The sequence below is a fragment of the Eschrichtius robustus genome, chromosome 9 (genome assembly GCF_028021215.1).
Source record: "Eschrichtius robustus isolate mEscRob2 chromosome 9, mEscRob2.pri, whole genome shotgun sequence".
Classification (NCBI taxonomy): domain Eukaryota; kingdom Metazoa; phylum Chordata; class Mammalia; order Artiodactyla; family Eschrichtiidae; genus Eschrichtius; species Eschrichtius robustus.
In genome coordinates, this window is record NC_090832.1 from 30,710,638 (window position 1) to 30,725,428 (window position 14,791).

A 14,791-nucleotide genomic window follows, 5' to 3' on the forward strand; every position below is an offset into this window, starting at 1 on the left:
TTTTACATAATCTTCAAGACTCACTGTAACATCACTTCCTCAGGAAGCCACCCTGGACTCATTTAGCCAAAGTAAACAGTTCTTCCAATATGTTTCTCTTATAGAACTCATTGCATTATAATAAATTGTTAATCAGTGTCTGTTTTATCTGCTAGAAGGAGGTATGTATGCTACTTAAGGGCAGAGGCTGGACGGAGCTCACTTATCTTTGAATTTGCAATGCCTGGCACTAGGCAGTAACTCAATGGTCTTGAGTTACTTTATTTTACCTTGGCCCCAAATTAAGAATTTCCCAGTCTTCAAACATTAACCCTTCCCAAATAGTAAATAAGTTGAAGATAAGTGAAGCCTCTATTTTTTTGTGCCAGAAAATTGTGAGAGTGAGCGTAACATAGCAGCCGTCATGTTCGAGTGCCAAGCCCTTCACATAGTTTATCACCAGTGCTCACAGCCATCTTACAAGATAAGCATTATAATCCCAGTCACACAGATGGAGAAATTGACCTGTGCTCCAAAGTCACATACAGCTAGTACAGTCATCCCTTGGTATCAGAGGGTATTGGTTCCCCAGTGCATGTGCTCAAGTCCCTTATACAAAATGGCATAGTATTTGCATAACTTACAGCACACCCTTCCATTTGCTTTAAATCATTTCTAGATTACTTATAATACCCAATACAATGTAAACGATATATAAATAGTTGTAAACAGAATTTAAATGATATGTAAATCGTTGCTACTGCTTGGCAAATTCAAGTTTTGGTTTTTGGAAATTTCCAAAAAATTTTTTAAAAATATTTTCAGTCCCCTCCCTCCTTGGTTGAGTTCGAGGAATGCAGAAGGAGGATACAGAGGGCCGACAAGTGCCTTGAATTGAACCTCAAGCCTCTGCCTCCAGGGGGATACTCCCAGCCACTCCGCCATGCGTCTTCAGCATTCACTATAATTCCTGCAAATATTTTTCTAATCCGAGTACTTCACATCAGTTAATTCATTGCCAGGTTACTAATGTCTGGCTTCAGTGATTACAAACACCACATCATTTACCCACTGTGAAAAATAACGCACTTTAAATAAAAAATCTGGGCTGCTCTAGCCTTCTGAGACGGACTGCATTCTGCCTATGGAATGTGTATCTCTCTAAATAAACTTGCTTTCACTTAAAAAAAAAAAGAGTCGTTATGAACCTAATTTTCTAATTCACATTTGTGTTTTTAAGTTTAGGTGTTCCCTATCTTTTCTGTGTCTACCTAGCTTCCTTTCTTACTCTTAGTATTCCTAAATTTTACTCATTTTAAGGTAGGGGGTTCAACTATATGAAATATAGACTCATCCTTTTTTTTTTTTCTCTCTCATACAGAGAGAAAAAGTACAGCACATCCTAAGTGGTGGACGTAAACAGCCTATGCCTTAAAAAAAAAAAAAAAAAAAAAAAAGTCCTTGCTCCGCCCTCCGCCCGCCCTCCGCCCGCCCTCGCCCCGCCTCCCGGAGCTCCTCCCTATCCTCTAGGGCTGAGTGGAACTCCTGGCCGCGCTTCCCGTAGGGAATCCGGGATGCCTGGGCCCGGCTGAGCAATCGCCGCCCGCGTTTCCGCTCGTTCAAGGTCGAGTCCGAGGGCGCGGGCTTGAACCCGGGAGCCGGAAGCCGCAGCGCAGGAGTCCGCGCACTGCCCATGGACTCGCCGGGGGACCCCGAAGGCCCACGCCCCCCAGGAGGTTACAGAGAGCAGCGAGGCCGGATGTACCTCTGGGGCTTGGGTCGTGTCTCTTTAACAGCCATTGAATTAGCTTTAGCGGGGTTTGTTTGCGAGAGATTCGAAAAGGAGGGGCCTGGCAGTGGGGTTCGGTTCAGCGTGTTTTTTCTCTCTTTAAAGGGGTTAAAGTTTGCGCACTGGGGTGGTGCGGATGTGGTCTCTAAGGACTTTCTCTCTGTAGCTCTACTTTTAAGTACTATATGTTTAAGAATGCATTCAAATAAGTGTGCCCGTTAGACAAACGAAAATCATTACATTTCGAGCCCCGCTGTTGTCCCCCTCGCCCCTTTAACTTTCTCTCAGTTCCCTTCCTCATCCACTACCAAAATTTTTACACAGATTCTTAAGACTTCCTCCTGTTGCACAGATTTCTTTTTCTAGACAGCAATGGCAACCTCTGAAAAAATAGAACAACTCAAATATACTTTTCTTACTTAAATTTCTTTTTTCTCAAAACCATTTAATTTAAAAATAGCAAATAGATTTACTGGATGTTTGGAACTGAGTAATTGACCTCGTGTCTTTAAATTAAATGGAAATTTAGCCCTGGGAATAAGTATTAAATTAATCGATGCAGAAGACCAGTAATTATTGTAAAACACTGAGTCACAGATTTATGGCACTTGTCTTTCCAGGAGCTGCCATTGTAAGTATTAATTCTCCAGTTGAATGATTAGCTTATTTTCTCCTACTTACACTTCACTTGACTTCAATAGTACCCTCTTGATAAACCGCTAACATGACATGCTTAAAATGTGACTGAGTCCATGTAGCATATGAAGCTAGTAACTTGAGAAAGCACACTATACTTCAGAGAACAGTGCTCTGGAGAGCACCCTGTGGCCTCATCCTTCTTGAAGGAATCTATTAAAGGTGAAAGAAATAGACCTTATGGTGAAGGCAAAACAAAGCAGATGGTTTGATAATTTGTGCACTGAAATCCTAATAGGGAATAGTATGTAAATGAAAAGTGATATATTTTGAAAATTGCCGTGATATACAGGGATTGTGTTACATTTGATCAAATGTGCTGTATTCAAAATAGCCCTTAGCTCAGCAAATGTTATCCTGAGTGCATTTCTGTGCACAGAAGTGACATTTCTGTACTTTGATCAGTAGCCCCAATTACATGTCTGTAATTGCAGCATGTTTGCCTTCAAGGTGATGGCCCTCCAGGAGGTGCAAGGGAGACATCCAGGCGGCTTTCAAGAGAACAGATTTTTGTACTGATATCAGCAGCTTCCATTAACTTAGGTTCCATGATGTGCTATTCTATCCTTGGACCTTTTTTCCCCGAGGAGGTAAGACATTTTTATATCCTTATGAACTATTAGTGTTTTTAAAAAGCCTTTGAAATACTTCATTTGGGGGATGTAAAAATCTGCATATGGCAAAGATGATGTATAGAACTTCAGCCAACAGAAGACTTCTTACAGGATATTTGATACCAGAAAAAAAAAATTCAGTAAAAATAACATCATCTTAGGAAGTAATTCACCTAAGTATAATTGACCTTCTGAGGATTACTTTGCTTACCATGTAGTTTGATTCATCTGTTTGGTTTCTGCAACCGATAAAAAAAAAAAAAAAGGAAGTGCACTGAATAACTGAGATTTTAACGTTATTGCAAAAGATCTACGTTAAGACAGTGTTTCCTGGAGTTTGGGTTTATTAATATTTTGGAATTAGAAAGGCATGGTCCACTAAATGCCCTTTTCTGACCTGAATTTCATATGGAATCTAGTGGCAATGTTTGTGCCAAGGAGGAATTCTGATTAATATTGATTAGGTCCTTCTAATCAGTGTTTTATGTGGTGTTAGGGTCTATGGATAATGGCACAGACTTGAAGGAATAACCCTTAGAGAATCCACCTGGAATCTGGAGGTTGGTGAGGTATATAGTATGGAAGGAATGATACTGACTTGGCTGAGTGGAGATAATATGCCCATATGTTCTCTTTCATGCTCTTTGCCAAAGCCTCATGATGCACGGGCCCCTCCCAGTCCTCTAACTTCTTTGATAACATGTGGTCCTTCCTTCTGTGTGCTACAAAAGACGAGAAACATGGCTTCTCTGCTAAAGGAGCAGTACAGCTCTGTAGCCATAAGTGCTTTTTAGTTTTCAGTGTACTTTCCCACACATTATCCCATTTGGTTTCTGTAGCAACTCCATAAGATAGGCAGAATAGTCAGAATCTCATGTTGCAAATGAAGAAACAGATTCCGAAGTTAAGTGACTGGCCCAGTTCAATTCCGTTTACTGAACGGGAATGGGAGGTTTAACGACTTCCCACCCTAGAATGTGCTAGGCGTTGGATGTGTTAGGGCTGGAAAAAAGATAAGGAAAATGTCCCCCTCTCGTCTGTCCATTGGGAGTGAAAAAATATGACAACAAAAGGTTGCAGAGTATTTGGATCTCCTTGAAGAGGATGTCCAAAATGTTAGGAGACTCCAGGGAAAGGAATGGTTAATTTTGCCACGGGAGAGGCTGGCTGGTGTGGAAGGGAAGGAGAGAAGGAGTAATACTGAAAGGGGCTTGGCCGAATAACCCTAAGGTGAGTCAAAGAGGTGTTCTAGGTTAGAAACCCGCAGGGGATAGTCACGAAATTAGCAAAGTAAATAGCATGTTCTTAGGGAACCACGGACGATGGTGGGGCTTGGGCCTAGGGTTCAGTGAGGTCCGATGGGAGCAGAGGATCTGAGGAGGCAGGTTGGTGCTCGAATGCAAGGGTCCTTCCACGCAGGCCAAAGATGTAGTCAGTAAGAAGTCATCAGAGGTGCTTGGGCAAGACAGAGTAAGTAGACTGAGTAGATACCGGTTTTGGAAAAAAATGATGGATGGAGCCTGTGGGGTTACGATGGAGAAGAACGGGAGTAAGTGGGCCATCAAGTTAGAAGGGTATTTCCCGGTTCAGCTGGAACTCAGCAAGGGCAACTAGTGTTAGATTCTTCTTAGTGGAATACAGACGAAGGAAAAGAAGGCTGTTGGTGTGTGTCTTTTTTGTTTTTTCTTTTTCTTACAGTTTTTGATTTAGTTTTTTGCGTCCAAGAGGCAGGGGAGAGAGCGTTCTAACTTTAATAGGTGTAGATTTGAAGAGTGGGCTCTTCTTTTTCATTTCTTTTTAAATTTATTTATTTTATTTATTTATTTTTGGCTGTGTTGGGTCTTCGTTTCTGTGCGAGGGCTTTCTCCAGTTGCGGCGAGCGGGGGCCACTCTTCATCGCGGTGCGCGGGCCTCTCACTGTTGCGGCCTCTCTTGTTGCGGAGCACAAGCTCCAGACGCGCAGCCTCAGTAGTTGTGGCTCACGGGCCTAGTTGCTCCGCGGCATGTGGGATCTTCCCAGACCAGGGCTCGAACCCGTGTCCCCTGCATTAGCAGGCAGATTCTCAACCACTGCGCCACCAGGGAAGCCCTTCTTTTTCATTTTTAATAACAGCCTTAGGGTTGACAAATGCACTGGCAAAACTTGCTCTCTCTCCTTCGTATTCTGTTAACCTTCCTATTAGCTAGAGCTAATTAGGTCAAGGGAAAACAAGGCCCTTCTTCTTAACTTCTGGCTCAGGATTCTTATTTCTACTCATCCTTTTTCTGGCCTCCTCCTCCTTTGGCAGAGGATTATAAGTGAACTAGAAATTGCTTTTAATAGCTCTTCTTGCTGTCCTAATGTGAAGCAGGATCCGCATGCCAAAAGTGGTGTTCAGTTACTGCTGTGGTATGTGATTGTAGGACATCCTAAGTCACCATCCTGCTTCCACAGAGAATGTGGGAACCTGTGCAAGATGGAAACTGACATGACTGCTGGGACCATGACACAAGTAACTTTTGCAAGTCTGTGTTCTCATCTGTAAAATGGGGCCAGCTAAAAATACATCCCTTATTTAATTGTTGTTAGAAACCATATAGAACAGCATGGCTCATAGTGAGGGTTCAGTAAATGTTAGTTGCTGTGACTATTATATATTTTCTGCCAGACTCTAGAATTAAATACCTTTCAGAGCTATTAAGCAAAGAACATGGATGTGACTTGACCAATGAATGTTCTTTCTACATCTTAATTCACCCCTTTGATGATACCTTCCCTTCAAGGTACCTGTTTTATGTTATTAGGGCTGCTGTAACAAAGTACCACGGACTGGGGACAACAGAAATTTATTGTCTCACAGCTCTGGTGGCTAGAAGTCCAAAATCAAGGTGTCATTGGCAAGGCTGGTTCCTTCTGAGGGCCGTGAGGGGAGGATCTGTCCCAGGCCTCTCTCTCTGGCTTGTAGATGGCCAACTTCTCCGTGTGTCCTTTCACACCATCTTCCCTCTATGCGTGTCTCTGTGAAGAAATTTCCCCTTTTTACAAAAATACGAGTAATACTGGATTAGACTCTACCCTTAACGACCTCATTTCAACTGATTACCCCTGCAAAAATTATGTCTCCAAATAAGGTCACGTTCTGAGGTACTGGGAGTTAGGATATCAACATAAGAAGTTTGAGGGACACAGTGAACCCCGTAACACCACCTGACTTTTGTGTAGTAGAAATGTGGACTCTGTGTTCCTGTCTACACACAGTGTAACCTTTTGCTAGGATGCCAATGAAGGCATCGTTCATAGTGAGATCTCTCTTTTCTCCACACCATTATCTCATGTGATGATTAGTAATGGAAGGGGAATGGCTAATCCTGAGTCTCGTAGAGTTATAGGCTGAAATCCTGCCCAAGCAGTTTCTACAATGCTCTGGGTTCAACTTCTCCACTATCTCCCACCACCAGGCACTTAGGGACCACACTTCAGGGGTAGGGGGTGCTTCCTAGAGTGAGGGGACCTTTCCTGCCTATAGTTTAGCCATGAAAAGTAGAGTTCACCTATCTGATTTCCTGTGGTATGCTGCTTTGAGAACTGTAGGGTTTATTTAGAGACATAATAACATAAGAAAAACATTTTTTAAAAAGACAAGGTTTGAATGATGATCATAACTTCATATGGGAAGCAATAAAGTAAATTTTTATCTTAAAATTGTAGTTAGGGAGAAAAGGTAAAGAAATAGAATTATGGCTGTTGTGGAGGACGGATTTTAAAGGGAGTGTGTGTATGCACATGCATTTCTGTATTCAGAGTAAAGTGATTTGTGGAAGAGCTGAAGCTCTGACAGAAGGATGAATCTAAGTCGGATCTTCTGAGCATAGCTATTCACTGCTGGCTCCTGGGTACCATGCGTGATGCATAGAAGGTGCTCGATAAATGATTCCTGACTGCCTGAGAGGACAGATGTGTGTTTCAGGCTTAGTGCTTCATGGTATGCCAAGTTGCCAATCTTATCTTAAAGAAATTAAACTCATATTTTAACCCCTTACATGGTTATAGCTAGAACCTGATCTAAGGATCTACCATAGTTCCAGGGTTTTAAAAAGGTTTTCAAACCTTTTGTCTATTCATTTGTACATCACAACTAATGGTAGCATTTGAAGTTCAAAAGAAGTAGATTTAGAATAAATACTATATCATCTGTAGCAAATTTAGGAGCTCACTGATAGAATAGGCTATAAATATTAATAGGGATCATTGATGGGCGATAAACTACTCCAGATGTTTCAGGAGAACGGAGAGAATGTTGGGAGCTGGGGGAGCTTCTTTCATCTGTGTTATTGATGTCAGGAAAGGAAACTTCATCTTCTCTGAACTGTCAGGTAGTTGAGAGTGGGTGTTAGAAACAGAGAACCAGACTGAACAGTCCTTGGGATGACTCATGTGCCAGCTTAAGGAGCTTCCTGTTCTTGAGTTTTTTTGACCAGCAAAGTGATTTTTTTATTTATTTGCATTCGAACCTTCCTCCTGTGTGTTTCTCCTTTTTTTAAAAATTTAATTTTATTTATTTTTTATACAGCAGGTTCTTATTAGTTATCTATTTTATACATATTAGTGTATATATGTCAATCCCAATCTCACAGTTCATGCCCCCATCCACTTTCCCCCCTTGGTGTCCATACGTTTGTTCTCTATATCTGTGTCTCTATTTCTGCCGTGCAAACTGGTTCATCTGTACCATTTTTCTAGATTCCACATATATGCGTTAATATACGATATTTGTTTTTCTCTTTCTGACTTACTTCACTCTGTATGACAGTCTCTAGGTCCATCCACATCTCTACAAATGAGCCAATTTCGTTCCATTTTATGGCTTTATATATTCGTCTGTCAGTGGGCATTTAGGTTGCTTTCATGACCTGGCTATTGTAAATAGTGCTGCAATGAACATTGGGGTGCGTGTGTGTTTTTGAACTATCGTTTTCTCTGGGTATATGCCCAGTAGTGGGATTGCTGGGTCATATGGTAATTCTATTTTTGGTTTTTAAGGAACCTCCATACTGTTCTCCATAGTGGCTGAATCAATTTACATTCCCACCAACAGTGCAAGAGGGTTCCCTTTTCTCCGCAACCTCTTCAGCATTTGTTGTTTGTAGATTTTCTGATGATGCCCATTCTAACTGGTGTGAGGTGATACCTCATTGTAGTTTTGATTTGTATTTCTCTAATAATTAGTGATGTTGAGCAGCTTTTCATGTGCCTCTTGGCCATCTGTATGTCTTCTTTGGAGAAATGTCTATTTAGGTCTTCTGCCCATTTTTTGATTGGGTTGTTTGTGTTTTTAATATTGAGCTGCATGAGCTGTTTATATAATTTGGAGATTAATCCTTTGTCCATTGATTCATTTGCAAATATTTTCTCCCATCCTGAGGGTTGTCTTTTTGTTTTGTTTATAGTTTCCTTTGCTGTGCAAAAGCTTTTAAGTTTCATTAGGTCCCATTTGTTTATTTTTGTTTTTATTTCCATTACTCTAGGATGTGGGTCAAAAAAGATCTTGCTGCGATTTATGTCAAAGAGTGTTCTTCCTATGTTTTCCTCTAAGAGTTTTATAGTGTCCAGTCTTACATTTAGGTCTCTAATCCATTTTGAGTTTCTTTTTGTGTATGCTGTTAGGGAGTGTTCTAATTTCATTCTTTTACATGTAGCTGTCCAGTTTTGTGTGTTTCTCCTTTATTCTTATACTACTACCACACTCACAACACTTTTGACACCAGATATGTGGGGGTCTTTTTCCTACACCAAGCAGTTCCCTTCGACACCAGGTGGGTGTCCTACCATTCAATTCAATTCTGACAGTAACCTGAATTAGCCCAGATGCCATAAGTTAAAAGCTCAGTCCCACGAGACTGCCCCCCCCCCACTTCAGATGCCAATCGCGAGTAGTAGGTGTCTAGGTTACCCCCAGCTTCTGTCCAACTTGGCTACAAATCAGAGGTTCCCATGACCACCCCCCCCCCCCGCCCCACCTTGGATTCAGTTATTTGCTAGAATGGCTTACAGAACTCAGGGAAACACTTGCTTAATGCTTACCACTTTATTATAAAAGGATGTGATGAAGTATACAGATGGGCATGCGATGGAAGTGATACAGAGGGCGAGGTATGTGGGAAGGGGCACGGAGCTTCCATTTCCCCTCCGGGTGAGCCACTTTTCCAGCACCTCCATGTGTTCACCAACCCAAAAGCTCCCCAAGCCCCATACCTTAGGGATTTTTATGGAGGCTTTATCACGTAGGCATGATCAATCATTAACTCAATTTCCAGCCCTTCTCTGGAGGATGGGGTATGGGACTGAAAGTTCTAAGCTTCTAATCATGGCTTGTCTTTTCTGGTGACCAGCCCCCATGTAGGAGTCCACCAAGAGTTATCTTATTAGAACTCCTGTCACCCAGGAGATGCCAAGGGATTTAGGAACTCGGTGTCAGGAACCAGGGTCAGAGAATGAATATTAGAACAATATTGCTCCTAGAGCTCTTATCACTTAGGAAATTACAAGGGTATTAGGAGCTTTGTACCAAGAACCGGGGGGCAGAGACCAATATACATATTTTCTATTATCTCATGGATACCAAAAAGAAAGTGTGTCAAGATCAGCTGTTGTTTGCATAGATCCACGGCTGAAGCAAAGCCCAAATTTCCTTAACCAAGATTTTTTGTTTTGTTTATACTCTAATTCTGATTTTTGCCAGCTAAAGCTAACAATTCTTTTTTTCTTTCTTCTTTTTTTTTTTTTGGTGGGGGACTTTATTGAGGTATAATTGATATACAAAAAATTGCACACATTTAATATATCCATCTTGATGAGCTTGGACATATGCACACACCTGTGATGTCATCACTGTTATCAAAATATTAAACATATTCAGCACTTCCAAAAATTCCCTTGTGTTCTTTTGTGGGGTTTTTTTTTTCTTTTTCTTTTTTTGTGGTGAGAACATAACAAGCTCATCTTACATAACAGAAACTTCATACCCAAAGAGCAATAATTCCCCACTTCCCCCTTACCAAAGCCCCTGACAACCACCATTCTAGACTCTGCTTCTATGAGTTTGACTATTTTAGATACTTCATATAAATGGAATCATGCAGCGATTGTTCTTCTATGACTGGCTTACTTCGCTTAGCATAATTTCCTCAAGGTTCATCCATGTTGTTGCAAATGCCAAAATTTCCTTCTTTTTGAGGCTGAATAATATTCCATTTTATGTGTATACCACATTTTCTTTATCCATTCATCGATCAATGGACACTTGTGTTGTTTCTATATCATCTTGGCTATTTCGAATAATACTGCAGTGAACATGGGGGGTGCAAATATATCTGAGACCCTGCTTTCAATTCTTCTGGATATATACTCAGAAGAGGGATTGCTGAATTATGTGGTGGTTCTATTTTTAATGTTTTCAGGATCCTCCATATTGTTTTCCATAGTGGCTGCACTATTCTGCATCCCCACCAACAGTGTATAAGGTTCCAATTTCTCCACATCCTCATCAACACTTGTTATCTTTTGTTTTTTTCAATAATTGCCATCCTAACTGGTGGGAGATGATATCTCATGATTTTAATCTGCATTTCCCTGACGATTAGTGATCTTGAGCAGCTTTTCATATATCTGGTGGCCATTTGTATGTCTCTTTTATAGAAATGTCTGTTCAAGTTCTTTGCTCATTTTTAAATCAGGTTCTTTGTGGTGGTGTTTTGGACTATTGAGTTGTAGGAGATTCTTACATATTTTGGATATTAACCCCTTATATAGAGGTGGTTTACAAATACTTTCTTCCATTCTGTAGGTTGCCTTTTCAGTCTGTTGATTGTTTCCTTTGCTGTGAAGATTTTTAGTTTGATGTAGTTCCATTTGTCTGATTTGTTTTGTTGCCTAAGATTTTGGTGTCAAATCCAAGAAATCATTGCCAAGATCAATGTCAATAAGCCCTCACCCCCTGTTTTCTTCCAGAAGTGTAACAGTTTCAGGTTATATGTTTAAGTCTAATTTGCTTTGAGATTATTTTGTGAGTGGTGTAAGATAGGGGTCCAATTTCATTCTTTTGCATGTGGATATCCAGTTTTCCCAACACCATTTGTCGAAGAGAATATCTCTTCCCCATTGTGTGTCCTTGGCACCCTTGTGGAAGATCAATTAACCATATTTATGTGGGTTTATTTCTGAGCTTTCTATTTTGTTTCATTGGTCTATATGTCTGTCTTTATGCCAGTACCATACTGTTTTAATTACTGTACCTTTGTAACTTATTTTGAAATCAAGAAGTGTGATTCCTCCAGCTTTGTTCTTTTTTTTCTCAAGATCGTAAAGCTAACAATTTGTTATAGGCTTGGTGAGTGAATTACTTTCATGTCAGAGACTAGGTCTAATAGTTTCCTTTCCTTCCTCACCCTGTTTATTTTAAAATAATAATCTTTGAAATTACAGATAAAGGTTACAAGAAGATGATGCTCTGATCTAATAGCTCCATTTTTCTATATTGGTGCTAATTTGCCTTTCAAACTTTGTTGTCTTTTCTGTTTCTTTAAAGGCTGAAAAGAAAGGAGCCAGCAATACAGTTATTGGTATGATCTTTGGATGTTATGCTTTGTTTGACTTGCTGGCATCTTTGGTATTTGGAAAATATGTAAGTATTAGTTTTTTAAAATTGTGTAATGAGTTATTCTAATTTACTAGTCTAGAATTTCCACTGATACAGAAATAACCACCATTATATTTTATGAATTGTGCTTCAGTTGACAGTTCCATTCTTAAAGTTGATTGATTTTTAACTTCTTCCATGTTTGTAAGCAACGCATGTTGTCATTCCATTAAAGACTTACAATGTTTTGTTAACTGTACATATCTTCCCCAAATCTTTTGTTTCCTGATACAGTGGATTTGTTATATCACTATAGACTTGTAGCATCAATTTATACTTTTCTTTGACATTTATTATAGCTTGTACATATTGGAGCAAAATTTATGTTTGTAGCAGGAATGTTTGTCTCAGGAGGAGTTACAGTTCTCTTTGGGTAAGTCATGTTGTGATATGTTTGGGAGCTTGAACAGATTTCATAATTTATCTTCAGTTTAAAGTGTTAATGGTTTATGTAAATCAGTCAATACCATGTGACTAATGTTGAAGGGAGTTGAATGATACAGTGAATGGAATGAATGACATTGATCTTAAGAAAAGAGTCCTCTAGGGGATCACCATTAAGCTGGCTGCTGAATCTGTTCTTTAGGACTCCTGTGATCGTGAGAGACAGAAACTTAACTCGCTTTTCTGAGTCACAAAAACTTTTTGGCTTAAGCAGAAAGGTGAATTTCTTACCTAAAGAATCAGCTGAAGAATATAAGGATACAAATGTTAAGATAATGTCATCAGAAATCTTTCTCAGGTTCCTGGTTTTGCTTTCCTCTTCTTGTGCTTTTTTTTTGTTTGGGGGAAGACCTAAAACTAAGAAGCCTTTCTACATATGTTCTTATCAGAGTGACTCTACATTTTTCAAAAGGCCTATTTAGTATTATTGTTTAGGGCATCAAATATATCAGTAAAAAAGCGCAATGAGGCTGTCATTATGACTCAAATTCCTCCTACTAAAAATATAACAAAGAAACTCTTAAAAAATTTGTATTCTGAGGAGATTTATTTTAATAACTGTGGTTGAGGTACTACTGTTTTCAGTGAGTACAGTTAAAAAAAATCAAAATCAATTTGGCATTTGAGAGTCATCTTATTCTTTTTTTAGTGTATTGGACCAAGTTCCGGAAGGACCCGTGTTTATTGCTATGTGTTTTCTAGTGAGAATAACTGACGCAATCAGTTTTGCTGCAGCAATAACCGCATCTTCTTCTATCCTTGCAAAGGCTTTTCCAAATAACGTGGCTACAGTAATGGTAGGTATTTTATACACTTTTCCTATTTTCCTTTTAGTGTAGGCTAAAATATTTATTTGACCTTTCAAGTTAAACCTGGGGCCCATTCTTCTAGACCTGCCTTTTTTCTACTTTCTGTTTTTGTTACCTTTTACCCCAATTTCTGCCTGTAGCAGCAGGCTGTCAATAAATATACCCTTAGTCTACTTAGGTGCTCTTCCTGGGCTTAGAAGCCCCTGAATGGGCAAAACCAAATGTTCTTTTTACCCCTTAAAAAATAAAAAACCCTCTCTAATAGTATTTTGCTGTCTCTCTATAGCCTAGATTGTAGCTAGGCCACCTGAAGCAGATTTATACTAGAGTCCTTCCTCCACTTTTCCCAGATTCACGGAAAGGACCTTAGAGATCATTCTGAAGTCCATAAGTGCTTCTGTGCAGTCAGTCTGAGGAGCGCCCTCTTATTTTACCAAAAAAATCCAGAGCCTGGTAGCATTGTATTGGCGTACATTCTCACATATTGCCTACGCGCCTCGACACCAGGTATGAGTGACATACCAGATTCCTGTCCTAGCTCTTGGCTGCTGTCTCCCTGATCCCAACTAGCCTTTCCCATAGCTCACTCCTCTGGACCCAGACATCCCCGAAGGACTCCTGGTTTGCAACGCAGAAAAGGCACCATCCTCAGAGACCTCAGGGTCTAATCAGCTCAGTACCAAGGATTCACTCATTTACCCATATTAATACTACAGTTTGAAAGTTTTGACCCTCAGGTAAACTACTTGCTGTATAAATATAAATCTTCACACTTGTATTAAATATATGTACACATATATTTATACACCCATGTAAGTATATATATATATATATATATGTATGTATGTATGTATATATATCTGTATAGATTCACTTTAGGTTCTATAGTCATTTGCCATGCAGTGGTGGCCACTGTAACAGGTGTGCTGTTTACATTTCTCAAGAAGGGTTCATAAGGATGCTAGTCCATTGACATGCTCTGTAAGACAGGGTTTTGTGGCTAAACATGTTTGGAGTGTGGCTTTGCTGTCCTGCAACTGAGAGATGGCCAGTTCACATTCGAGCTAGTTGTATTTCATTTTATGTGTCAACAGTCTATTTACAACATTTGCCCATTTTCCCATAGGATTATGTTTTTTCTTTTTGCTGAATTTTTTTTTTATATGTTTATTTATTTATTTATTTATTTATTTATTTATTTGGCTGCATTGGGTCTTCGTAGCTGCACACAGGCTTTCTCTAGTTGCGGCGAGCAAGGGCTACTGCTTGTTGCGGTACACGGGCTTCTCATTACGGTGGCTTCTCTTGTTGTGGAGCATGAGCTCTAGGTGCGTGGGCTTCAGTAGTTGTGGCATGCGGGCTCAGTCATTGTGGCTCGTGGGCTCAGTAGTTGTGGCATATGGGCTTAGTTGCTCCACGGCATGTGGGATCTTCCCGGACCAGGGATCACATCCGTGTTCCCAGCATTGGCAGGCAGATTCTTAACCACCGCACCACCAGGGAAGTTCCTCCCATAGGATTGTTGATTTTTCTCATTGATTAGTAGTTGTTCTTGTGATGCATTTGGGAAGTTAATCCTTTGCCATATTTTTTCCCCATTCTTCATTTGTCTTTTGACTTTTTTTTTGCCATTCATAGTTTTTCATATTTTCATGTAATCAGATTTATCAGTCTTTTCTTTTGTGTCTTCTAAGTTTTTATGTCATAATTAGAAAATTTACCTCACCATAAGGATTAGAAAACAAAAAACTCTCATTTTTAATTTTTCTAGTACTTATATGATTT

General features: G+C 39.8%; 1 protein-coding gene across 3 annotated transcripts in view; it reads left to right on the top strand.

Moving 5' to 3' along the window:
- The first annotated feature begins 1,521 nt into the window (after positions 1–1,521).
- Positions 1,522–14,791, top strand: part of SLC18B1 (solute carrier family 18 member B1) — a 31,016-nt gene continuing 17,746 nt past the window's right edge. For 2 of the 3 annotated variants that reach the window (XM_068550965.1, XM_068550966.1), the window contains exons 1-5: positions 1,522–1,715; positions 2,915–3,054; positions 11,643–11,738; positions 12,053–12,126; positions 12,847–12,994. In XM_068550965.1, the coding sequence (XP_068407066.1) occupies positions 1,673–1,715; positions 2,915–3,054; positions 11,643–11,738; positions 12,053–12,126; positions 12,847–12,994 (501 nt within the window). In that variant the 5' untranslated portion in view covers positions 1,522–1,672. The remainder of the gene's footprint in view (positions 1,716–2,914; positions 3,055–11,642; positions 11,739–12,052; positions 12,127–12,846; positions 12,995–14,791) is intronic. The other variant, XM_068550967.1, reaches the window with a different exon arrangement.